The 26527-nt window shown below is 50.9% G+C and overlaps 1 protein-coding gene across 3 annotated transcripts in view; it reads right to left on the reverse strand.

The window, feature by feature from the left end:
- Nucleotides 1-9588: 9588 nt before the first annotated feature.
- SLC8A2 (solute carrier family 8 member A2) overlaps nt 9589-26527 on the reverse strand; it is a 30315-nt gene continuing 13376 nt past the window's right edge. For 2 of the 3 annotated variants that reach the window (XM_023518988.1, XM_023518989.1), the window contains exons 3-9: nt 25425-25847; nt 21069-21172; nt 20900-20917; nt 18154-18278; nt 17775-17874; nt 12879-13157; nt 9589-11410 (exon numbers count right to left, since the gene is read on the reverse strand). In XM_023518988.1, the coding sequence (XP_023374756.1) occupies nt 11034-11410; nt 12879-13157; nt 17775-17874; nt 18154-18278; nt 20900-20917; nt 21069-21172; nt 25425-25847 (1426 nt within the window). In that variant the 3' untranslated portion in view covers nt 9589-11033. The remainder of the gene's footprint in view (nt 11411-12878; nt 13158-17774; nt 17875-18153; nt 18279-20899; nt 20918-21068; nt 21173-25424; nt 25848-26527) is intronic. The other variant, XM_023518990.1, reaches the window with a different exon arrangement.

Raw genomic sequence — 26527 nt, forward strand, 5'->3', positions numbered from 1 at the left:
CAATCCACCCTCCTTGGCCTCTCAGGGTGTTGGGATTACAGGCATGAGCCACAGCACCTTCCTTTCAGATACCCCTTTTGTTCCATCATCCTCAACATTTCCTAACCTCCAGTGCATAGGGAGAGGGCAGGGGACAGGAGGGAACTTGGAGGAAGAAGGAAAGAGAGTGTGCAGGTACCCTAGGGGCACTGAGGCCTGAGCCCCTTGCAGGCCCAACAAGCCCATCCCTTCTCTCCCTGAGCCTTGTGTGCATGGAAGTCCCCCCAAGAGTCTGACTTCAATCCTCAGGGAGACAGCAGGATATAAAGGAGGTACCTGAAACCAACTTTTCCTGTTACCCTGAAGGGACCAGAGCTGCAAGCTGGGAAGTCCCAAAAAGGGAGCTGGGGCACTGGATCAGGAGAGAGGGAGACCCAGGCACAGTGGGTTCCTCCACGTGCTGGTGCCTACGCATTTCCGACTGGAAGAGAGTCAGGTAGTGAGCCCCCCATTCTGGGAGGGACCATAGCAGAGGCTGTCCTTGCCCTACTCATATCCTCAAGGGCCCAACAGCAGTGCTCACCCTGGCACCTGTGACTCTTTACCACACGAGCTCTCCAGCCAGGGTTGGAAGTCCTGAAGTCAGCATGACCATCCTCAGACAGGCCTCAGTGGAGAAGAGGCCTGTCCTCACCCTCGCAGTTCCTCAGTGGATAAGAGGCAACATCCTCACTCTCGGGTGGAGTACCTCGAAGCGTGTTCTGCACAGTCCCTAAGAGGTCCCAGACAGACTGAGGCCCCATGGCCCACAGGGTGACCTGCTCATCAACACAGCTTTAAATGGCCTCCTTCCTTTACCTGTCATCCTCCAGTGTCTCCAAGGGTCACCTACCAAACAAGACACATGTCTCCCACCCTGATCTTGGTTGGTTTCTGTGTCGCTCAGTGTGAGACAGTAATCAGTGGAGACGTGGACTTGGCAGATCGGTAGAGAGAGGAGGCAAAGGGGACAGAGATACCTCTTGTGGTGGTTAATTACATGTATCCTTGGTGGTGGTGTCCAGAAGTTTGGTCAAACACCCACCTAGATGTTGATATGAAGGTGTTTTTAAAAACATTTAAATCAGTTGACTTTGAGTAAAGCAGATTGTACTGAGAGGGCCTTATCCAAGCAGCTGAAGGCCTTAAGAGAAAGAAACTAAGGTCCCTTCATGAAGAAGGAATTCAGCCTTTGGATTTGAGCTGGAACAACACCTCTTCCCCTGTCTCCAGCCTCTGTCCTCTGCTTCTCTCAAGAACCCTAATACAGGAGTTTGAGACTAGCCTGAGCAAAGCGAGACGAGACCACATCTCTACTAAAAATAGAAAAACTAGCTGGGCATCATGGTGGGTTCCTGTAATTCCACCTACTTGGAAGGCTGAGACAAGAGGATCGCTTAAGCCCAAGAGTTTGAGCTTGCTGTGAGCTATGATGCCATAGCACTCAAACCCAGGGTGACTGAGATTTTTCTCAAATAAAATAAATAAATTTTAAAAAGATACCTAATACACCTCCCAATCCTAAAATGCTATAAGCATGTGAACCAGGTCAAGGTAATGAAAGGAACATAAGAGTTCAAGACTGATGAATGAATAATCGAAATACGGTCTGTCCATGTAGTGGATACTCATTTTCTGGATGTGCATTGATAAAAAGGAACAAAGTACACTGTTGCACATCACAACATGGGTGCACCTTGAAAGTAATGCTGAGTGGAAGAAGCCAGCCATGAAAGACCACACATTACATGATTCCACATATATGAAATGTCCATAGAGACAGAAGGCAGATCAGTGGTGAGCAAGGTGGGGTGGTGGTGGAGAGAACGGGGAGTGACCACGCTAATGGCTACAGGGTTTTCTTTTGGGGTGATGAGAAAGTTTGGGAACAAGATAGTGGTGATGGTTGCACAACATTGTGAGTATACTAAATTCTACTGAACTGTATGCCAAAATGGTTAAAAATGGACAATTGCATATTATGTGTATTTTTACTAAAATTTTTTTAAAAAGAATCAAAGGATAGAGATATATAGAAACTAAGACAAGAGGGGGTGGTGAATCATCTCCATAGATGTCATATTAGTTTCTAGTGTCTGCTGTAACAAATTCGCACAAACTTAGTGTTAAAACCAAACTTATTGGAGGTGGCACCTGGGGCTCAGTGAGTAGGGCACTGGCCCCATATACCAAGGGTGGAGGGTTCAAACCTGGCTCCAGCAAAACTGCAAATAAAAAATAGCCAGGCATTGTTGTGGGTGCCTGTAGTCCCAGCTACTCGGGAGGCTGAGGCAAGAGAATTGCCTAAGCCCAAGAGCTGGAGGTTGCTGTGAGCTGTGATGCTATGGCACTCTACTGAGGGTGATAAAGTGAGACTCTGTCTCTAAAGAAAAAAAAAGCAACCAAACTTATTGAGCTCACAAGTTTGAGACCAGCCTTAGCAAGAGAAAGATCCTGTCTCTACTAAAAATTAAAACTGAGGCAAGCAGATCACTGGAGCCCAAGAGTTTGAGGATGCTGTGAGCTATGATGCCATGGCATTCCCTTGGGTGACAAAGTGAGACTCTGTCACAAGAAAAAAAAAGTAAAAAGTAAACACAAATTTGTTCCCTCATAGTTCTGTAAACAAAAAGCCCCAAATCCACCTAACTGGTTTGAAAATAAGTGGTTGGCAGGGTTGCACTCCCTGCAGAGGCTTCCAGAGAGAACTAGATACTTGCCTCCCACTCCAGGGGGCTGCCAGCATTCCTTGGCTTGTGGCCCAATCACTCCGATCTTCAAGGCCATCATCTCCCAGTTTCTCTTCGCTCTGATTTCACACGGCCTCCTCTGTGTGTAGCAAAATCCTCCTCTACCTCCCTCTTATGGAGCTACCTGTCATTGCATTCAGGGTCAACCGAGATAATCTAGGATAATTTTCCTACCTGAAAATCCTTCATTTAATTACCTCTGCAAAAATCCTTTTTTGTCCTCTAAGGTAACACATTCACAGGCACTGGGGGTCAGGATGTGGGCACCTTCTCTGGAGCTGTTACTCTATGCCTGGCATGAATAACCACTGACAATTCTGCCCCCTCCTTCTATGCATGTGCTCTCCTCATCAGACGTGACATCTGTTTCTCTTCCCCTTCAATCTTGTCACTTGCTTTGAGCAACAGAACATGGTAGAAGCCACCTTAGGCTTTTCAGTTTTCAGGGTGCTCTTTGGGAACCCTGTTCCCGTGCTGTAAGGAAGTTGGTCTGGCCTATGCAGGAAAGTGGGTGGCAGTAGGAACTGAAGCCCCCCAGCTCACAGACAGACCCTACTTGGCAGCACAAGTGAGGGCATCCTGAATGTTTTAGCTCCAGCCAAGCACTGAAATGTACATAGCCATGTGAGTGACCTCAGTCAGCATGGGATGAAGAGGAAGAATCTCTCCATCAACACAGCAGGGTGATAAATAGTACACCATTGTTTTAAGTCCCTAAATTTCAGGGCGGTGGTTCGTTACTCGGCAATAGAAAATTTATCACACACACATGGATACACACAGGGACAGATATTTGGAAACAAAGAGATAAGGAGAGAGAGTGAGATACAGATTGATAAAGGAAAGAGAGAGAGGGCTCGGCGCCTGTGGCTCAAGTGGCTAAGGCGCCAGCCACATACACCTAAGGTGGCAGGTTCAAATCCCCAGCCCGGGCCCGCCAAACAACAATGATGGCTGCAACCAAAAAATGGCCAGGCGTTGTGGCGGGCGCCTGTAGTCCCAGCTACTTGGGAGGCTGAGGCAGGAGACTCACTTGAGCCCAGGAGTTGGAGGTTGCTATGAGCTGTGATGCCATAGCACTCTACCCAGGGGGATAGCTTGAGGCTCCATCTCAAAAAAAAAAAAAAGAAAGAAAGAGAGAGAGAGAGAGGTGGGGGTGGGATTCGAAAATGGAGGAGACAGGGTTAGAAAGAGATGCACAGACCTTTGGAAATACAGAAAGAGAGACAACAGCGTAGAGACGAGATATAAGGAAAGAGAGATGAAAATGGTCACAAGAGACATGGCTCCATCCATAGCCCCAGCTCAGCTTTCATGTGGCAGCTGGCATCAGCTGTCAGCCCTGGGAGTGAGTGACCTTATAATGTAGCCCAGCTGAGCTTCCCCCACTGTAGCCTCTGCTGACCCCTGACCACAGATGTGTGCGAGACCCCAGCAAAGACTGCCCAAGTCAACCCTTAGAGCCTAGGTGAACCAAGTCCACCTGCAGAACCATGAGCAATAACAATGATACATCGTTATTTTAACCCACTGAGTTTGGAAGTGGTTTGTCATGTAGCAACAGAGAACCAGAAAAGGAAATCTGGAGAATCTTGGGAGCAGTCAGGATACCTAGAGTGTCAGGGGTGTGTGAGGTAGGAAATTTCAGAAGGTGGTGGGGCAGTCTTAAGATTTATTTGGAGAAAACAGGCAAAGGACCTGGGGGGCACAGTTTGGAAAGATGAAGCTGAGGAAATGTGGGTTTCAGAGTTTGGGGAAAGTAGAGGATCCAGACTGGATTGAAAGAAGCAATTGAGGATATAGGGGAAATTTCCAAGGGCCAAGGAAACAGAAGGCCCGGAGTTCAGAGAAAAAAGACCCAGCTCAGTGGTTAGGGCATCAGCCACATATTCCAGGACTGGCGGATTCAAACCTGGCCTGGATCTGCTAAACAACAACTGCAACAACAACAATAATAAAAAAGACTAGCCAGGTGTCATGGCAGGCTCCTGCAGTCCCAGCTACTTGGGAGGGTGAGGCAAGGGAATCACGTAAGCCCAAGAGTTTGAAGTTGCTGTGAGCTGTGACACCTCAGCACTCCACCGAGGGTGACGTAGTGAGACTCTGTCTCAAAAACAAAAACAACAAAACCCCCACAAGCCTAACTTCTCCTGGGTTGTCCTATTTTTTCTATTATGTGGCAGACTGCCAGTTGGCCGCCAAGCATTTGTATTTCCCTGGCATAGTAGTGTCCCTGGGAAACAGCTGCCAGAGACTACATCCTCAGACCCTCATCTGGTTTGGGCCATATGACTCAGTTGTGGCTAGTGTCATGTGAGCTCCAGTGCTGTTTCCCCAAGCTGATGATGGGGTTAAGAACCAAGTGTACCTTCTTCACCACTTTTGCTGCCATCTGTTGGCCAAAAGGAGAATATTCTAGGGACCTAGCCGAGGCAGAGTCAGGTGGAAAGTTGCCTGACTACAATATGAGTCCAAAATAAACTTTGATTACATTAAGCCATTGAGAATTGTGAGTTTATCTACTGCCATGGCTGGCATTAATGTAACTAATGCACATTAGTTGAAGGTGAGGGTGAGGTGGTGGTGATGGTGATGGTGGCGGCGGCGGTGGTGATAATGGTGATGATGATGATGGTAAAGATAGTGATGTCGATGGTGGCGATGATGATGGTGGAGGTGGGAATGATGATGGTGATGACAATGACAATGATGATGTTGATAGTGATGGTGGTGGTGATGTTGATTATGTGAGGAGGATGATGGTGATGACAGTGATGATGGTGGTGATGATGATGATGATGACGACAGGAAGCCTCCACTGAGCTTTCCACAGAGGTTGTTAGGTGGACCATCTTACTTAATCATCACAACACACCTAGAAGGTAGGTGCTTGGGTTATTGTCATTTTACAGATGAAAAAGCTGCAGCTCAGAGAGACAAGTGGACATTGCTGAGGAGCATGTTTGGCTTCCTGTGTTTGGGGAATTCACTACTGTGTGAGTCTTAGTAAAAGGTAGAAACTCCAAATCTCACCAGAGAAAATGCTTCATAAGCATTTTTCAGCCAGGAACAGTGGTTCACACTATAACCCTAGCACTCTGGGAGGCAGGAAGGTCCCTTGAGCTCAGGAGTTCGAGAACAACTTGAGCAAGAGCGAGACCCCATCTCTACTAAAAATAGAATAATTAGCTGGGCATGTGGCAGGCTCCTGTGTATCTCAGCTACTCGGGAGGCTGAGGTGGATCCATGCAGTACCCATCATCTGGTGAGCATCAACTCTGTGTTCTCTCAAGCCTTTCTGCAGAAGAGGCTGTTAATTCTCCCTCAACATCCCTTCTCTCCCTTTTCCTTAAAAATTCTCTATGAATGCCAGCATGATGATTCAGGACAAAAAGTCTTCACTTTTCAATTCCTCTTGCCCCTGAATGTGGCCACAAGACCCAGACCATGATATATAGAAGGAATTGATGTGCAGAACTCCTGGGTCAAAAATCTGTAAGAGAAGGTGGACCCTCGCCCTCCTCTTCCCTCTGTCCCCTTCATCCGTTCTCTGGTTAGAATGATACTATGGAGGTCAGCCATCCTGGGCGCAGCAGATGAGGGCTGTGCTCTAACCATGTCACAGAAACAAAATAGAAGAGACCTGGACTTTTGCTCACCTTCATGGAATAGAAGCCGTATCAGCCCAGGACTGTTACACAAGAAAGAAACACACTTTTATTTTATTTAAGCCACTCTTATTTCAGATCCCTTTTATCCACATCTACCTACTATCAGTAAAAACATTAGGGTCAGGCACAGTAGCACACACCTGTAATCCTAGCACTTTGGGAGGCCAGGAGTTCTAGACCAGCCTGAGCACATGCAAGACTCTCTGTCTCTACAATAAAAAAACAAAACCCAGGCTCGGCGCCTGTGGCTCAACTGGCTAAGGCGCCAGCCACATACACCTAAGGTGGCGGGTTCGAATCCAGCCCGGACCCGCCAAACAACAATGACGGCTGCAACCAAAAAATAGCCGGGCATTGTGGCGGGCGCCTGTGGGCGCCTTGGGAGGCAGAGGCAGGAGACTCGCTTGAGTCCAGGAGTTGGAGGTTGCTGTGAGCTGTGAAGCCACGGCACTCTACCCAGGGGGACAGCTTGAGGCTCTGTCTCAAAAATAAGAAAAAAAAAAAACCCAAAAAACTAGCCAGGTAATAGGGCATGCATCTGTAGCCCAGCCACCCAGGAGGCTGAAGCAGGAGAATCACTTGAGCCAAGGAGTCTGAAGTTGCAGTGAGCTATGATGATGCCACTGTACTCTAGCCAGGGAGACAGAGTGAGACACTGGCAACAAAAGGATTCCAGGGGCAGGAAGGACCCCTCCACCATTTCTTCTCCCTTGGGTTGTTGGTAACTCAGCAAATGGAGCCAGGTAGCAAAGCAGGTTTATGGGAATTCTGCATTTTTCTGTACTTTTGAGACTGTTTATTCTAGGATGGCAGTTATGGTGTGTGTGTGTGTGAGAGAGAGAGAGAGAGAGAGAGGGAGGAAGGAAGCTGGGTGTTTCTGGAAAGTATAGCTATCTTCATTTATTGAATTCTTACTACGTGCTAGATATTACTCTGATATACTTTCATTCAATCTTCACAACAACCCCATGAAATAGGTATCGTTAGTGTCATTATCATCCGCATTTTCCAAATGAGAGAACTGGGGCACAGAAAAAGTCAGTCACTATCCTATGCTACCTCCCACGACAATTTCAGTCACCTCCAAGCTGGCCCCATGGAACTCTTTGCATTTAGGTGAGCATCATGACCTTTGGGGTGAGGGGAAGGGACGTTTGTGATGTTCCTTGTCTTTTCCAAGTCCCAGCTCTCAATATGTTCCTCTTGGAAGCGAAGACCTTACTCATCTTCCTGCTCACAGTCTCACTCCTTTGCCTGCCTCTTACCCCTCCCACCCCTCGTGGGTTTGCACCTGTTAATACGAAGGCGCCCCTCATCCCCTTCTGCACCCTGGACCTCACCCTCTCCCATCTCTTCTCTTCCAAGCTGTAAGATTTTGGGCAAGTTGCCTCACCTTTCTGAGCCTTGGTTTCCTCTTCTGTAGAATGGGAGTGATTTGCAGGACTGGTGTGGATTTAGGGAGACTGCACGGTGGGACCCAGCACAGTGCCAGGACAAGGGACTCTCCATGACTGCAACTGGGGTCACCTGGTTCTCCTGCCTTCCAACCTCCAACTGCTCCCTTATGCTCCAGCAGCTGGTGCTCTACTTACTACTCTTTCTTCAGCAATCTCTGTCCCTCTCCTTCACATCAAGGCTCTCCAAAAAAAGGTCCGCATGCTTTGACTCACTTCCAGGGTAGGCCGCCTACAGTCCTCACTTCCTCCACTTTTATTGAGGTCTAAAGCCAAAGGCCGCTTCTTAGTCCCCATCTCCCTCCACCCACATGAGCCACACTCTCATTCTGGTAAGTCTTCTCTTGGTTTCAGCTGCTCCAGTGTCCACATTTCTTCTTTGGCTGCTTCTCTTCCGTCCACGTCTCCCTCCTGTCTCGTAAGTGCGAGGGTGTCTCAAGGCGGAGACTGAGTTTGGGCCCTCTCCTTACCCTCCTCCAGGCGCCCCACCCCACCCATGTCTCCCTTCCTTGGCCTCTCCTGTGGACGTCACATAGGCCCCTAATCCCAGCACGGATCCACCTTAATCCAGCATCTTCTCCAAACCTATCTTTCCCAGTTATCTCGCCTTGGTTCCTCGAGCCTGGGAGAGCCCTCACTGTGCTGCAAGTTCTCTGTGTCGCACACCCCTTCCAGATTCCGGATCCCAGATCTCCACCCTTCTCCTTCCTGTTCTCGCCCCTCACCCTCGCCGACTGACCTGAGCGCACAGCACCTATTGCCTCTCTTGACCTCTGGCTTCGGGTTCGGTTTAGCTAATAGGAGGCGGCAGCAGAAGACTGGCGGGTGTGAGGGGTGTGAGGTTCGGGTGCTGACTCTCCTGGCGCCCTTTCCTCTTGGGCATGGGTCGGCGATGCCTACACTCTGCTTATCTGTAGCCTGGCTACCTATCTCTCCAGCCTCAATAGCCCCTGAGCACTCCTTCAAGCCCAGGTGTGGTAACTGCTCCCCCTGCTGCTAAGCCTGGGGCACTGCACCTTTCCGTGGTGTTTTCTCTAACCCTGCCCACTCCTCAATAGCCCTGGCTGCTCCATTCGAACAAATGCACCACCTTCCGTCCTGTATGGATGCTCTCCCGAACACCTTCATCCAGCCCCATCCATTCTCCTCTTATAACTGGTCCTCTTAAGTTCTCTCCGTTCCTCACACCCTATACTCTGTTCTTGCTAACCGCTACTCACAAGTCTGCACACCTTTACACAGGCAGTGTCCTTTATCTGGAGCAACACACACACACCTACCCCTATTTCAGGATCTGAGAAAGTGACTTGCTTTATTTAGGAAACCCTAACAGCCCCAGCTCTCTGGTGGGGACGTGGAGGGTGGAAGCTCTTGGCTGAAGGGCGGGGGCGTGGCTAGTGGCAGCCTATGGAGGGGGTGTGGCTAGTGGAAGCCCCCAACTAATGGTGGGGGCGTGGCCAGTGACCGCCTGTGACTGACAGGCGAGGGCGTGGCCAGTGGAAGCCTGTCGCCTGTGGTGGGGGCGTGGCTAGTGGAAGGCCACCGTAGACTTTTGTGCAGCTGGTAGATGTGGGTGTGACCCGCAGAGCAGTAGGGGCCGCAAAAACCCAGGTTACCTGGTTTCACAGTTGACCAAATCTGTCAGAGACTTACTAGCCCCATCCTCCTGAATCCCAACTTCCCACTGGATGACTGTTTTCAGGCAGAATTTCAAAGTTTTATGGCAACTGTTACAGAAATCACAGAAGAGACAGCGACTGATGCTGATGCGCTGGGAAAGAGAAGGGAAGTGGGTAACGGGTCTGGAATGTTGGGACCAATGCACGATAGGACAATAGAATGCTAAAAACCTGTGGGAAGCAGGAGGTTTTGCGGGTAGCAGGGTCACCCTTGGGGCCCAAGGAGTGGGCAGCACTCCCCACACCCCAAGTGTGTCTTTTGGGCAGAAAACATCAACAATAAGAAAATGCAGATGGCCTACCAACAGATGGGTGGCCTCCGAAGTTAAAAATGCCCACCCAGATCTCTTGGCCCAGTCCCACCCTCCCACCCCCACCTCCCCACCCCCCACCCCTCATCAGGCAGAGATGTGGCAGCATTTGCTGGCTTGTAGCATTGGTCCTCTGGGACCCTCGGTCTCCTCTTCGAGGGTCCTGCCCGGATTGGCTGGCACTGAGGGCAAAATGAACCTTCTAGATTGTTAGGGGAGATTGGCTGGGCTTCCTTTGATTTCCGGCCTCCTCCCCAAGCCCGTTCTCACGGCTGAGGGAGACTGCTGCCCTCTCAAAAGTTGTCTGTCACCCCCCTTCCCCAAGACATGCACCCTCCCGCGTCCCCCCTCCCCTAAACACACTATATACACACACAGGCCCCTCCCTCCAAGTTGTGGCTGGGCTCTCAGAGGTAGTGGGGGGGGCGAGTGGGGGTGCTGGAATATGAGAAGTCGCAGGTTCCAAATGCTCCTTCTCCAGCTAAGTCTTGGGGACTTAACCCCCAAATTTCTCCCCTCCCTTCTGCAAACTTTGAGAATTAGTGTCTTCCCAAGAGCTGAGCGTAGAAACCAGGAAAAGTGTGTGCCCTTTTCAGCACACCCCTCTTCCTCTCCACTGGGACTGAACAGAGCTCCCTGAGGGCTGAGATCTATGACGTCCTGGGATGGATCAGCCTCTTTCCAATGGTCCCCAAGGAGGGAGGGTAAGTTCTGAGGCCCTGGGGCACAGGGAAGGGAGACTTGTGGGAAAGACCCAGGCTGGGTGTCTGGGGAGAAAGACGTTAAATTCGCTAGAAGAACGGTCACTGGGATGGTTCCATCTCAGGGTGGAAATTTCCCCAAGGGTGTGGATGGACGGTGACTAACAGGGATGGGCTGAAGTTGGGGGGTAACCACAGGGGTTGTTCCTCGGAGGAAGAGCTGGGAAGGTTCCTGGCAAGGAGTGGAAGGCTGAGCTACTGGTGACAAAGGACAGGGAGATCTGACCCCAGGAGAAAGGGAGGCTGGATCCCAGGAGAGGGAGGCTGAGTCCCAGGACAGGAGGCTGCGTCTGGAGGGAAAAGGAGATGAGGGTCCAAGAGCAGGTGCAGCCGAGTCTCCTCCTCCCCTACCCCTCCCCGGGACGGAACAGCAAAGTCTCTGCGGAGCCCTAGAAGCCCCTGATGTGGCAGTACGCCTCTAGGCTGGCGAAGAGGATGTAGAGGAGCCAGAGGCCCAGGAATAGCGCGGTGGTGGCAAGCTTGGGTCCGCGCGGGCCGCCCAGCTCGCCGCCGATATGTGGCCGGCGCCGGTACAGCAGCACGGCGATGCCCACGAAGGCGAAGACAGTGAACAGCGTGACGGAGAAGGCCAGCGTGCCCGTGCGCACCTCGAAGGGGCGGCCCTGCACCGCCCAGTACACGGCGGCCACCGACCAGGCCACGCCCAGGCCCAGGAACACATTCACCGCGTTGGAGCCGGTCACGTTGCCGATGGACGCGTCCGCGCACTGGTCCTGCAGCGCCGCCACCTTGCTGGCGAACGTGTCTGCGGAGGTAGAGACATGCAGGTCGGAGAGACTAAGCGCACTATCCACACGATGGCATCTGCCCGGCCCCGTTGCCTGCTTTTCCTAAGATCCTACTTTCTTCGGGTCTGCCTCCCATTCCTGGAGCTCTGTGAGAGCTGTGTGGGCTTAAGGCCCCGACTCCCTCCACCCCCCGCCCCAGAGGAAGGGTCCGTCACCACTTCTATGCCTGCTCGCTTCGGCACTCGCTGCTGGCTTTCCGGGAGACTTGTCTGCCCTCAATGGGATCCACAGCCTCTTTCTTTTTACCCCGGCGACTGCTCTCTTTGAGACCCATTGTCTATATTTTAGGGCACCTGCTGCCTACTTTTTGAAACTTGCTGCCTGCTTTTGATGTGACCCGCTGCTTCCTTTCCTTTGGATCCAGTGCCTTATTTGTGTGGTACTCGCCATCTGCATTCTGTAGGACCCGCTGCCTGCTTCTGCTAGAAATCCATGTCTGATTTCTATGACCCCCCCCCCCCCACCGGCTGGTTTTCTATGAACCAAACCATCCCATTACCACATCGCTGGACAAAAATAAGTGCCAGGACATATCCACGTGCACCCCTTTCCTGGCAGTCTCCCACTGGATTCTATCAGGCACACAGCCTGGTTTCTGTGGTCTCCCCAGTCCCAATCCTGAACGTCTTGCTGACTCAAGTCTCTGGTGTGGGGACAGGCATCAGAAGGCCACAGAGAGTGAGACTCTCCACTCTGCTGCCTGCTTTCTGGGCCTACAGCGCCACCAACTGACTGGTGAACGCGTTGGCAAGGAAAGCAAAGGTTTCAGGCCCCCCTACACAACCAGGTCTTCCCACTCTTGTAAGAATTTCTGTCTTGCCACCTTGTTTCTGAAGGACCCTTCCCTAGATTTATTTGGGAAGAAGGGATCACGGCCATTTTGTTTCTATGGGACATACCCTATAGTTTTGGAGGCCCCACCATTTCATTTCTGTGGCTCATGGTCCTTGCCCCCTATCAGGCCCACCAGCATAGTTCCATGGAAACTTCTGCTGGTTTCTTGGGGGATAGAGCATTAACATGTTGTTTCTGCATTAACCACTGTGTGGTTTCTGTGAAGTCTCCACCTTCTTTCTAGGGGATCCCTCTCCCAGCACCTGTCTCTTCAATGAGCAGCCAGCACTGAAGCACCTTCTTCCTATAGAATCCATTGCCTTGTCTAGTTTCTACCATTTTCCACCACTTTAATTCTGTGGGAAATTATACCCTCTTGCTTCTGGGGAAGATTCCATTCACATATTCACACCTTGCATCTATGGGACCTCCCACCTAGCTTCTAGGGTGCCCCACCAGCATATTTCTATGGGGCCCAACATCCAAGTCCTGTGTGTTTCCACCACCTGGTTTCTGAAGGGCCTCTCCCCTGTGCTGCTCCTATCAGGCTTCTCTGGGACCCCACCCAACAAGCAGTGCCCAGGGTGTTACCAGGGATGGAGGTGCCCAGGGCCACGAAGACAACAGCGTTGACAGAGTCCTTGAGGCCAACAGTGCAGCCAAAGTGAGAAGCGAGGTCTCCAATGAGGGCGGTGAGCAGACCGATGACCAGGATGCAGACACCAAAGCAGGCCCAACCATGGCAGTACTCGGTGGGGGGCACACAGGCAAAAAGCACCTTCCAGAACACCGTCAGGAAGTGCATCACGTAGTCAAAGCATGATGGCAGCCGCTCCTCCCGGGACCCGTCCTCCTCCTCCTCCTCGTCCCCTGTGGGCACACCACCCAGCTGGGGCACACACCCTTACCTCCTTATTCCCCTCCTACCAAGTCCCCATTTTGTTCAATTTCCAGATTAAATTAAATTGTCACAATTAATTGCTTTCCCAGAACCCCTTGCACCCAGGTGCAGCCATGTGAGCAACCACACAGATACTTTCCCAGAACCCCTCGCACCTAGAAGAATGACTGGGCCCAGGTAAAAAAAATATTTACTTTCCCAGAATCCTTTGAAGCTAGAGGAGGCCATATGTGCACAGCTGAAAATATCCAGCTTCTCAGGATCCTCTGTTGCTAGAGACAGCCATATTACTACCTGAAAATATTCCTTTTCCCAGAAGACTTTATAGCTACTGAAAGCCATTTCCATAGCTAGAAATATTCACTTCCTTAGATTCACTGCAGCTAAATTCTGCTAAATATACTCATTTCCCCAGAATCTCTTGCAGCTAGAGAGCTATATACCCATTAAATTACTCATCTTCCCAGAGTCCCTTGAGGCTAGCAATAGCATGTCCTCAGATCAAAATGCAGAATTCAATTTCTAATAATTCCTTGCAGCAAGCAGTAGCCATGTCCTCAGCTAAGTACTTGTTTTGCCAGAACTTGCAACAGGGGCCATCTGACCCAGTCTGACAATGAGACAGAAACAGAGAGTTTCTGGAATGCTCTAGATATCCTGAAATGTTATGGCATTGTGCTATGTATGAGTTTGTATTGCCTTCTGTAACCTAATTTGATCTGCTTTTGACCTGCTGTGATTTCTCAGTGACTTCTGAAATGTGAAAGTACACATGAAATGTTTTGTCTACCTTACCCTAAACTGAAAACTGTAAGGCAATACACAAGAAACAGTGGACGTGCTTGTGTGTGCCGAGCACTGTGTCTGGAAGGATGCTGAGAAGAACTACGGTAATCCTGACCAGTCACTCAGAGTGAGTCAGGGAGGAAAAGCTAAGTCAGCCACCAGTCACCCAGCCACTTCCCAGGTTCAACCCGAAGGCTCCTGGACTTGCTCTCTCCAAGAAACATCGGAATGTCAGCAAGTGAGAACACCTGGTGGTGGTGGAGGCAGAAAGAGACTGACTGATTCTGGGGGTTTGGGTCTTATCTCCCTTTCTCACTTCTCTAGCTTCCTCAGTCATCTGGCTTGTTAAAGAAATAAGTGCTTCAATGTGTGTGTGTGTGTGCGCACGTGTGTGTGCATGAAACAGTCTCACTCTCCTGCCTAGGCTAGAGTGCCATGGTGTCATAGCTCACAGCACCCGCCTCCCAAGTAGCACTACAGGCACATGCCACCACACCTGGATAATTTTTCTAGTTTTTTTTTTTTTTTTAACCAAAGACAGAGTCTTGCCCTTGCTCAGGCTGGTCTTCAACTCCTGAGCTCAGGTGATCTACCCACCTCGGCCTCCCAGAGAGCTAGGATCACAGGCATGAGCCACTGCGCCAGGCCAATGCTTGAATTTATAAATGTCTACTCAAGTAGTTTGTGTGGTTTCTTGGTTCTTCATGCTACATATCAAAGAATGAAGTTTTTGCTGTGACCCCAAATAAAATAGAATTAGAAACTAAAACTGGAAACTCAAACTCTGCAGGCACACTGCCCCTTCCTGTTTCTCTGCTTCCTCTTTCTTCCTGCTTGGAATAGACTTGAGGGGCAGCAGCCTTCGTGGGACCACAAGGGCAAAAGCTGGAAATGGGAAGGAGAAATAAAGGAGGAGACTTCATGTCTTCTTAGTGGCATTACTGAGCTGCTGCACCAGCTTGTTGCCCACCACGGATTCATTTTGCTCCATGAAAAAAATAAACTTGAGTGTTCTCGAGACACTTATGATTGATTTTTCCATTGTTTGCTGCGGAACTGAACCACTGTGAGACATAGCTGAGGTCAGAATAGGGAGGCCACACTCTTTGGGAGTGAGGGGCCTATATCATTGCATCACTTGGAGCTTCTCCTTGTCCTGCTCTAAATCCTGCCTGGGCTCCCTACTGCCCTCTAGCCCAGATCTACACTTCTGGGCTTGGCACTTCAGGCTCTGACCTCTGCTCATTTCTCCAGCCTCTCCTGTTTAAAGGGAGGCTTGTGGTTATGCCTGCGATCCTAGAGCCACCTCTCTGGTGTCAAACCCTGGATCCACTCCCTGAGCCTTTATGTGCCTATCTGAGAAATGGGAGTAATCACTGGACCGGCTTCATGAGAAGGTTGTGATGACTGAATGAGTCAGTTTATGTAAAGTGCTCTCAGCAGAGCTTGCAACCTCCTACGTTAGTACCACTGTTTTGATCATTATTGCTCAAAGCCCTTTTCAGCGCCTGAAAACCAAGTCCATCCTGCAAAGAGCTTGCAATCTGTGAAAAGAAATAAGGGAAATGCAAAAGCACCTCTAAGTGCAAGTTGGGACATGATTTGTCCCCTAAAGGAGCAAGAAGGGCCCTTCTCCCCCTTCTCTCTGAGCACCTCCAGCAGCTCTGGGCTCACACAGTGAGAATCAAAAGGCACTTGCTGGGCAGAGTGCAAGGTGATCAAGCACCAATCCCAACCCTAGGGCTCCATGAATCAAATGAGTTCACAGAGGAAGGGACCTTTTAGCCATACCTGGTACTATGACAGTACCACCTTCGTCATCATCATGATTCTTATTATTGTCATAGAAAACCATTTGGTTTCTATGAATCCACAACCAGACATGTGCTGGGCCTCCAAGGTCACCACCTCATGCCTTGTTTCAGTTTTGCCTCACTCATCCTCCTTTTTGCTTCACCCAGCCTCCACCAAGCCCCCCCAGAGGAAATGCTCAGAAGCTCAAAGAGTCCCTTTCCAGCTCCCCACTGTTGTTGGAATGGAGCTCAGATGAGCTGGCAGGGCTCTCTCCTGGTAGGTAGAGCCTCAACCCAACCCACCCACTATTTACCTTCTCCCCTCCCCACAAGCTCCTTCTAGCTCCAGGGACTACCCCTATTCAGAACTCTCTATTATGACACCCAAATCCCCTACTGTGGCCCACAAGGAGCTGTGCGGTCTGGACCATGCTGACTTTCAGCCTCACCTGTACCTCTTCTCCATATCCCAACCTGGGTGCCCCCCAAACGTGCCATAATCTCCAGCACTTCCAGACTTCTGTACTCAGCTTCCTCTGGCCTGGAACACTCTCCTTGTCTTCTCTCCTTCCTGGCTGACATCTATTCTCATCTGAAGTCTCAGCCCAGGTGCCACCTCCTCTGTGAAGCTCTCCTGGCTAGACCAGGCACACCACCTGGACTCTCCATGGGATTCTCTGCCCCAGCTTTGTCATTCTGTATAACACATCTGTCCCCCTATTGGACTATAAGCTCAATGAGGACAGGGCCAGGGCCATCTCGGCTACCTTTGCATTGCAAACATTGTGTCCCTCAGAATTTGTTGAGAGAATGTGGCTTCCAAGGGAGATGTCTACAGTCTGGTATCTCTGGCTGCTACCTGGTATTCCTCTGCCTCTGAAGCCAGATTTCTTTTGGTCCTACTTGCCAGTGTTTTTCCTGCCACAATTGCCTGTATGCTTTCAGGCCTCCCTGAAGGAAAAATGATGTTGTGTAGGAGACGAAACCCCAGATTTATGACCCTTTCTGGGACTTCAGGCCAGTCTCTCTCTCTGAACCTCAGTTTCCCCGGTGTATCATAAAAAACCAATGTCAGCCTCCAAGACAGCGTCTGTGGAGCCAAGTGGCATAGTGTCTCTGGCCACAAGGGGGCAGTGCGGGCCTGTCTGAGGCCAAGGAGGGTGGGGACCCACACAGGTGGGAGAGAGCTGGGTTCCCTGGTGACTGTCTCCATAGCAATGGAGGAGCCAGGCTCTGTCTGGGGAGGCCACATCATTTAACCTGTTCTCACCTCCAACTGCCTGACATTGGGAGAAAACCCAGGCCAGGACCCCTCCTCCCTTCAACCTAAAGCCAAAACAGAACCCTTCCCCCTCCCTGCAACACTGTCTGCCCATCTCTGCACTTCCTGTCTGCGTCTCCTCATCCACCTGCCTCTTTAGTGCTCTGGTTCTCTCTACTTGGACTGTTCATTCTGTCTTGCATGCTTTCTCTGCGTCTCTGTCTTTCTCCAATTTCCTGTGTGTCTGTCTCTCCTGTTGGCACCTGTTACCTATCTTTCCCTTTGTCTTTCTTTACCTGCCTGTTTCTTTATCTTCTTCTTCTTTTTTTTAGAGACAGAGTCTTACTTTATCGCCCTTGGTAGAGTGCTGTGGTGTCACAGCTCACAGCAACCTCCAGCTCTTTCTTAGGCTTAGGCAATTCTTGCCTAAGCCTCCCCAGTAGCTGGGACTACAGGTGCTCACCACAATGCCTGACTATTTTTGTTGCAGTTTGGCCGGGGCCGGGTTTAAACCCTCCACCTTCGGTATATGGGGCCGGCACCTTAATCACCGAGCCACAAGCGCCACCCTCTTTATCTTCTTATCTGTTTCTCTTGGTGTCTTTCCTGCCATCTTTCTTTGTTGCTTTGTTCTCTCTCTCTGTCCCTCTTTCCTGCTCCCTGACCTTCATTCATTCCCCTCCCATTTCTGTGTTTCTTGCTCTGTCTCCTCATTGTTCTCTTCTCTCTTCTTCCTCCCCACTTACCTGCGCTCACTGTAATTGCCTCTAAAAACTGCTCCCTCCATGAATGGGTCCCAATTACCAAGGCCAAGTTCGTTTTCTTGATGAGTTTATCCACTGTGTTCTGGGGAATGAGAGAGTGGGGGAGAGATCATTGCACCTCAGCCACCTAGGGCAGCTACAGGAGGAACACTGGAGCTGGGGACACGCACCCCATGCCCAGGGGTCCTCAACCTTCCACACCCAGTCCTACCAGCAAGCAAAGGAAAGGGGGACATGCACTGTCTGTGGTGCTGACACAGGGCCCTTAGTCAGCCTGCCCTCAGGGTTCCTCTGTTTCTAGGCCCTCCCCAAGGAAATGATCCAGGCCAGCCCTGAGAAAGGTGAGGCCCCAGAAAATCACCTTAAAATCATATGACTCCTCAATGATGACCTCCAGCCGGCAGTTTTCCCCGAGAACTGGCTTGCCCATTTCTGCTATCCTCCGGGCCTCTTCTTCCTCAGCTGTCAGTTTCCTGTCCCCATCCCCTGCAGCATGAGTGATTGGAGTTAAGACTCCCAGGAGAGCTGCCTGACTGGGCCTGTGATGCTTTCACTACCTGTTCCCATAGATAGAGAAAACCTATCTGTTCTCCTCTGAGAAGCCTCCTTGGTGACTCCTCCAAGCTTGCATCTGACTACCTTCTCCCTCAGCCTGTGGACTGGTCCATGAAGTTTAGTTGGTGGGCTCTGGGGTTCACATGGTGGGGGCTGTGTGACCTTGAGCAAGGCCATAGCCAATTTATGCCTCAGTTTTCAAATATGTAAAATGGGCACAACAACAGTACCTACCTATAAGGTGATTGTGAGAGTTAAAAGAGCTAATTTATGTGACGTGCTTAGAACAGTGCCCAGCTCACAACAAATATTCAATAGATGTTATTTTCTTTATTTTTATCACCACCATCATCATCATCACCACCCTCATGGAAAGAGGCCTGGTCTCTATGTCTAAGCTCTGGAAACATCCTAGAGGGTATCTTGAGTGGTTAGGAAACAGGAGGATAAAAATCTTGGACCCAGACCCACCTATATCCTGGCGCTAAGCTCATTTATCTCCCCAGGGTCTCTTGACCCTTCACTCCAAGCCCAGCACCAGCCCAACCCTACCTCTGAGCTTCTCACTGTGACCTCAAAAATAAACCTCACTTACACTGATTCCAAGTCCCAATTCTTAACCCTGGATCTGACCTCAATCCAACTTCAACCCTCAAACCCCAATCTCAACTCCATACTTACCATAACTTAGCCCATCTAGGATCCCAGGCCAAATCCCAAACTCTAACTCCAGACCTAACTCCAGTCCTACACTTGACCCCAAACCTCAGTCCCAACTCCCAATTCTGACTCTATCACTAACAAAGAACTTAGCCAAGTGGCAAAAACTGTTGTGTGTTCACCTGAGCCTGTTTTCTCCCCACCCTGGGTAAATAGCTGGACTACATTCCCCAGCCTTCCTTGCAGCTGAGTGTGCCCATGTGACTGAGTTAGCACGATGGAATGTGGGCAGAAGCCAAGGACAGTTCTTACAGGCTAAGCCCTCCCAAACCTCCCATGTGATCCTCCAAACTCTCTTGCCTTCTTTGCCAGCTGGAAGGAGAGGGTCTGGAGATAATGACAAAGCTCCACGGCACAGTGGAGCCACAAGATAGAATGGCCACGTGGCAGAAGAAACCCACCCACCCACCCACCCACCCACTAGGAACACTCTTTAAAAACTTTGCCAGAGAAGGAAATAACTTTTTTGTCTTAGTTAAGTTACCAAGATTTGCAGGTCTGTTTGTTCTAGCAACTTATATTGTTCTACCTACTTAATACAATCTTTAGTCTAACCCTTAGCCCCAATTCTGACCTTGACTCCAAATCTACTGTCAGGATATCCAAGCCACTGACCCTAGCCCCAGCTCTCACCTCAATCTCTGACCTGTTCCCTCTTCTGATCAAAATCCTGTGGACTCCACTGCTCACTTCAAACTCCAACCTTGGCTTTGACCTAAATCTGATCTTAATTCTGATCCTGCCGCCAAGTTCAGAAAATCACCACTACCTTAACTCTGACCTTAACCTAGTCCTAATACCAGATGGTTTTTGTTTGTATTTGTTTGTTTGTTTGAGACAGAGTCTCACTTTGTGACCTTTGGTAGAGTGCTGTGGCATCACAGCACACAGTAACCTCAAACTCCTGGGCTCAAGTGATCTTGCCTCAGCCTCCCAAGTAGTTGGGACTACAGGCAACCGCCACAATGCCCTACTAGTTTTAGAGACAGGATCTCACTCTTGTTGGTCTTGAATTCGTGAGCTCAAGCTGTCCACCCACCTCGGCCTCCCAGAGTGCTAGGATTATAAGGGTGAGCTATCATTCCCCACCCCTAATACTGGTCTTAAATCCCAACCCTATTTCAGTCCTAATCTGATCTTGCCACAAGTGCGAAAACCACCTTTACCTTAACTCTAACCTTGATCCAGTCCTAATACTTGATCCAGTCTTTTTTTTTTTTTTTTTTTGAGACAGAGTCTCACTTTGTTGTCCTCGGGGTAGAGTGCTGTGGCACCACAGCTCACAGCAACCTCCAACTCCTGGGCTCAAGCGAGTCTCCTGCCTCAGCCTCCCAAGTAGCTGGGACCACAGGCACCCACCACAACGCCCGGCTATTTTTTGGTTGCAGCCGTCATTGTTGTTTGGCGGGACCCGGCTGGATTCGAACCCGCCACCTTGGGTGTACATGGCTGGCGCCTTAGCCACTTGAGCCACAGGCGCAGAGCCTGATCCAGTCTTAAATCCCAACTCTAGCTCTCAGTCCTAATCAACCCCAAACCTGATTCTCTGACCCCACCACAAACCCAGATCCAAGCCTATGACTTACTCTTCCCACAATTTTTACTGCAGACACAGTCTTGACCTCCAAACCTCTAATTGCATTCCCAAACTCCCACAGGTCCCACCAACTCTAAAGCCAACTCCAACCCTCACTCAGCACTGAATCTGACTTATTTCACCTCCAGCCTGCCTCAACCCCGACCTGAAAGGGTAGCTCTGGGGTTCTGGCCCTCCCTGAGGCCCTCCTCCAATGGCTCCTCCACACTCAAAGCCTGGAGGTGACTCCACTCACCTTGATTGAGTAGCAGAGCTGGGGAGAGACAGAGACAGGGACACAGTGAGATCACTTCCTCACAAAGCTCCAGGTTTGTAAGCTTGAAGGAATGCCCATAATTAAGCCCCCACAGGTCCCCCAGCCCTGGGCCCCTTACCTCTCCCATAGCCCCTGGGTCACCTCTCACCTGAAATCCCTCGCTTAAGCCATTGGGGCTGGCCCAGCTCAATGAAGAAATTATCCTTTTTCTCATATTCCTCATCATCGACTATCTTCACCTGAAGAGTTTTCCTGGGCAAGGGGGAGGCAGAACACCCAGATAAGGCCTCTTCCCAGGATTATCAGGTAACCTTCCCATCAGTGCCCAGCTTCTTGAGCACCCCTTCTATCCCAGGATCCATAACCTTATTTAATCCTCACATCCACCCTAGGAAGAAGCTCTATTATTACCCCTGCTTCACATAAGCAAGCCCAGATGCTGGCGTGGAAGCCAGGGTTTATTTAAGTGAAACAACATGAGCTCACAGATGAGACAGGACTTGAACTTCCATCTGTCAGAATCTGGAGTCTTTACCCCTCCACTCCAGCCCAGTGACCCTCAACGCCCACCTGGACTATTGTAGTCACCTCCTAATAATCCTATGCTTCAGCTTCACCTCCCACAGTCTGTTCTCCCAACAGCAGCCAGAGAGAACCTAATCCAAATCAAATTGGGTTCCTCCCTGATGCAAAACATTTGCATGGCACCCATCTCACTCAGAATAGCAATGAAAGTTCTTAGAATGGCCCACAAGGCCCCATGCAATCTGGCCCTTGTCTTTTTTTGGACCCCTCACCATTCCAAGCCTGCTGGTGCCTCAGGGCCTTTGCACTTGCTGTTTCCTCTGCCTAGCGCACATTTACCCCAGGCTCACTCCCTTGGCTCCTCCAGTGTTCTGTTCAAACTTCACTTTCTCAATGAGGCCCACTCCCACCTCCTCATATAATAGTCAAAACCATCCCTGCCTCCATCCTAGCAGTCCTAGCCCTCTTAACCCAGTTTTGTCTTCTTTCTGTATCACTGTCTAACATACCATCTAATCTATTTATTTATTTTCATTGTTTGCCAATTGCCTACCCACTTTAAAATTTCAGTTCTACCTGAAATTTTCTCACTTACATTCTTTGCTGTATCACCAACACTTAGAACAGAGCCTGGCACATATTAGGCCCTCCAGAAGTATTTTGTTAACTCAAATCCTTTAGCATAGAAAACCCTCACCCTCCTGCCCTCTTTGTACTGAGTGCCAATAGATATTCCCAGCATCTCCACCCATGGTGACCAGGGAGTGGCAAGGAACAGCCAAAAGTTACCTGTCCCCAGCAGGCACACAACCCACCCCCCTCGATCACAAGAACCCACAACCCTGGAATGCCCACAGTTCTGCCACTCACAATTCTTTCAGCTGCAGGGACCATGTAGTCCCACAAGACTTGGCCCCAGAGCCCAGAAACACAAACTCCCAGCCTACACAGTCACCCAATCGAGGAAGCACAGCCGATCACACCGCCCACACCCACACGCCATCACACTCCGCAGCCATTCCCCATGCAGTGGCAAAATCACACAGACCAGATGCCCATCAGTTGGCATGACACCCCCAGACAGCCTCAGCGACATTGCCACCCTGCAGATCCCCACTATGGTATCATGTTCCTTCCTTATATTTCACTCTTTATGTCTCTTGGTGCCTCTGTTTATCCCCTCAGTGTCTCCCTCTGCATCTCTGTCTCTACATTTTCCATTTTCCTTTTTCTCTCCACCTGTCTCTCAGCTTCTCTACCTTTCCATCTCTCTGACTTTCTGTCTCTCTCATTCTCTGACAGTCTCTGTTTCCCACCCTCCCTCTTAGTATCTTCCAATCTCTCTGCCCTTCTTCATTCTATTCTTCTCTTCCCACCTCTGTCTCTCAGTGTCCAAAGAATGGGATAACCAATGCCAACACAGTCCAAGCACAAAGGTTTCCATTGGACAGTCATTCAAGCAGACACATCTCAACACACAAACATGCACAGCACACAGTGACACCTGTGCAAGGACGGGTGCACATAAGGCGGTCATGTTGGGACATACATCCACCTCCACTCTCCTGCTTTCAGAGTATTTAAAATTTTCTGTGCGTGGAGAGGAATGGCCGCCTACGACCTCACAAGTGGGCATGTGGCTGTCCGTGGTGCTGAAATTCCACAGCAAGAAGGGGGTCTCCTCCGACATACTCCTCATATACTTGGGCACACACACAGCTGCTGACACAGTTATATGCTGACAGAGTGACACACCCACAGCCCACACATACATCCCTCTGTCACACACTCTCCCAGACATGCCAAGATCCACTAACACACAGTGACTGACAGTGCAATGACACACATCAACTGGCACCCTGGCAGGAGTACCCTCAGGAGACCCAGAAGGAGGAGAATCCCAACTGGCAGAGAACAATAAGAGTGACTCAAGCTAGACAAAGGCAGGACTTCCTGAGATCACAAGAGTACCCCCCTTATTTCCTGGAAACTCCACTCTCTCAGCACTCACCCCTCCTACCCAGGCCTCTGATCTCAGACCCAGTCTCATTCTCATCCTGTCTCCACTTGCCTCTTGCTAACCCCAAACTTCTTTCCTCTGTAGCATCATGAAGATCTCTCCTTCCCTGGTCCTGAGTTTCTCTTCTGCATGTCTTTCTGTAGCTGATTTCTCTACTTTCCAGTCTTCTTTGATCTGCCTCTCAGCCTCTCTCCCCCTCTCTTGATGTATCTCTCTCTGTTTCCTTCTCTCTTTGTCTCTAAGTTCCTGTGTATGTCTCTTGCTCTCTGTCCATCTATTCTGTCTCTCTCTGACTGTTACTGTCTTCTGCTGTCCCTGTCTTTGTCTCTTTCTCTGTGTCTCTCTCTGTATCTCCACCTCTATCTCTGTCTATCTATCTCTCGGCCATCCCATCTCTGGGTGTTTCTCCTCCATCTCTGTGTTGATCCTGCCCAAGCCTCCCCTCCAGCCCTGCTGCTTCAAAGCACCTCTAATTAGCGCCTGCCGGTCAGAAGAAGAATGTATTTCCCTTAATGGTAATTAGCCTCCTGTTCTCTATCTCCCGAAGCCACAGCTGGAAGCTTGGGCGGGGGCGAGGGGCAGAGGGTGTCCCAGCCTGGGGAATCCGTGGCAGAGGGGGGGATGGGGAGGAGAGGGCCTGTGGGGTTGCAGCAGCAAGAGGAAAGTGAGATGGACTACACTGGACAGAAACAAGCAGAAATACAACTCTCCCCATTCCCCCTGCCTCTTGGGAGTGAGAAACAGAGCTGGGATGGTGTGTCCCCTCAGCCCCCAACCCAGTTCTAATCAACCCTAAGAACAGAGACCAAGCCAGACAGAGAGATGGAAAGGTACGGCGAGCTCATGACTGAAATATAACCTGAGTCAGAAAGCTGGATACTGGGAACAGGGACCCAGGGAGAGATCGCACAGGGACTGAAAGATGCAGAGATGCAAAGGGAGAGATGGAGTGATAGGGAGAGGAATGAGAATCTGAGGCTGCCCGAGGCGGAGGCACAGAGGCTGGGAGCAGGAGGCAGAGGGGAACGCGGTGGGGGCTCCGCTTGAGTGGGAGGCGCGTGGGCGGCAGGAGGAGGGAGACAGACGGGCGTGCGGGGGCGGAAAGGAGCCGGCAAAGGCGGGGGAGGCGCCGTCTGCATTCCGGGCAGGCGTGTGGGGGATGTGAGGCTGCAGGCATACGTAGGGGGACTCCAGCAAGGGGTGGCCAGGGGTCCGGGCGTGAGCACAACGACGGCTCTATGTTAGTGTATGTGTATGTGACTTTATGCGTGTCTGTGTGCGGCAGTGTCTGTGTCTTTATTAATGGCTTTGTGTCCATCTGCCTGTGTGTCTGTATGTCTACGTGTATGTCTGTGCATCCAGCCCACCTCCCCATACCCCATCTGCCCCAATCCCAGCCCTTTAGTCACCCCCAGTCTTTCCAGACCTTACCTCCCTCCTCCCCAGGCCCCTATATTCCTAAACCATCTTTTCCCAAACCTCGCCCACATTTCCCTTAGGTACCCTTCTATTTCCCAAGTTCTTCCTCAAGTCCACAAGCCCCACCCCTTTCCTAGCTCCGCCCAACACCACACCCATCTGCTTAGACCCCGCCTTCTTCTGAAGCCTACATCTATTTCCTTGCGTCCCTACCCAGACCCCACACACTGCCTTAGGCCCTGTGCCTTCTCCATTGCAGGTGCACCTTCCTACCTCAACAAGACTCTCCTCTCCTCTCCCCTGGGACCTCTTTCCTCAAGACACACTCCCATCTCCACCAGCTACCTATTAAGGCCCCACACCCCTCTCCTCAGACCCTTTTCTCATCGCCTCTCCCATCTCCTCACCTTCTCTAACTCTACTTCACAGGTCCTTCTCACCTCCCTTTCCTGCCCCAACTCTTTATTTCACCAGGCCCGCCTCTCCCAAGGCCCCGCCTCTTGTTTTCACCAGACCCCGCCCCTCTCCGGGCGCGCTTACATGGTCTCGTCGTCGCCGAACTCAAGCTCGCCGCACGCGTCCTCGTAGTGTACGCCGCCGCCGCGTGCCGTGCCGTCCACCGTGCGGTAGGGGAGGCGCACGGTGCCGCGCGCGCCCGAGCTGCGCACGACGCGCACGTCCACGGTGCCCATGCACTCGCTCACGTGTAGCAGGCGATCCTGGAAGGAGAAGATGCCCGCGTGGTCGTCGTCCAGGATGGTGACAGTGGCCAGCAGCGGCGACACCAGCCGCCCCTTGGGCCGCCCGCCACCGTCGGGCTCGAACATGCCCTGCGCGTCGCCCACGCGCAGGTTCAGCAGCCGCACGAAGAAATGCTCATCCTCCTCAAAGATGTCGTCGTCGATGATGCCGATGCGAAGCTCCTTCTGTGTCTCGCCGGGCTTGAACACCAGCGTGCCCTCACTGCGGCGGGGGTAGGGGGGAGAACCGGGTGAGGGTCGGTCAGCAGCTGTGTGTTTGCAGGATGGGGGAGTCTGGACCAGCTTCCCCGGTGGAGGGGCCGGTGCCACAGGAGAACTCAAGTATGAGAGTACACAGGCATTGAACATGCAATACTGAGAGGGAATCAGAATGGGAGTCCTGAAGGAAGGGATGCAGAGTGGGAACAAAACAATGTTCTCTCGCCATGGAACTCATGAGGAGTAGAAGGACGAGCGTTAAACATATAATGACATAGGTTGACATCAGGGTAGGTTTTCTGGAACAGGGAACCTGGTGCAGGAGGCATCAGTGCACAGGCATGCTTCAAGCAGAAGGAACAGCACATGCAAAGCCCCAGAGTTGAGAAGGAGCCTGGAGTGTTCTACAGCCCTGCTTCTCAAAATGTGCATGTGAATCCCCTGGCAGACCTTGTTAAAAATGCAGATTCTCTCCTGAGTTTCTAGATTCTGCATTTCTAACTAGCTCCAGAGGGTGTGGATGGTCCTGATCACACTTGAGTAGCAGGGATATAGGGTGCTGAAAGGACCTTGTCATTTTTCTTATAAAATCCCTTCTGTGCTCCCAGATGCCCCCAAGAGAAAGTCTCTTGATGCTCTAACTTGGCATCATTCATTCAACAAACGCTCCTAGAGCACCTGTGC

This window comes from Otolemur garnettii, unplaced genomic scaffold (assembly GCF_000181295.1).
Source record: "Otolemur garnettii isolate 467f Iridium unplaced genomic scaffold, OtoGar3 scaffold00152, whole genome shotgun sequence".
Classification (NCBI taxonomy): domain Eukaryota; kingdom Metazoa; phylum Chordata; class Mammalia; order Primates; family Galagidae; genus Otolemur; species Otolemur garnettii.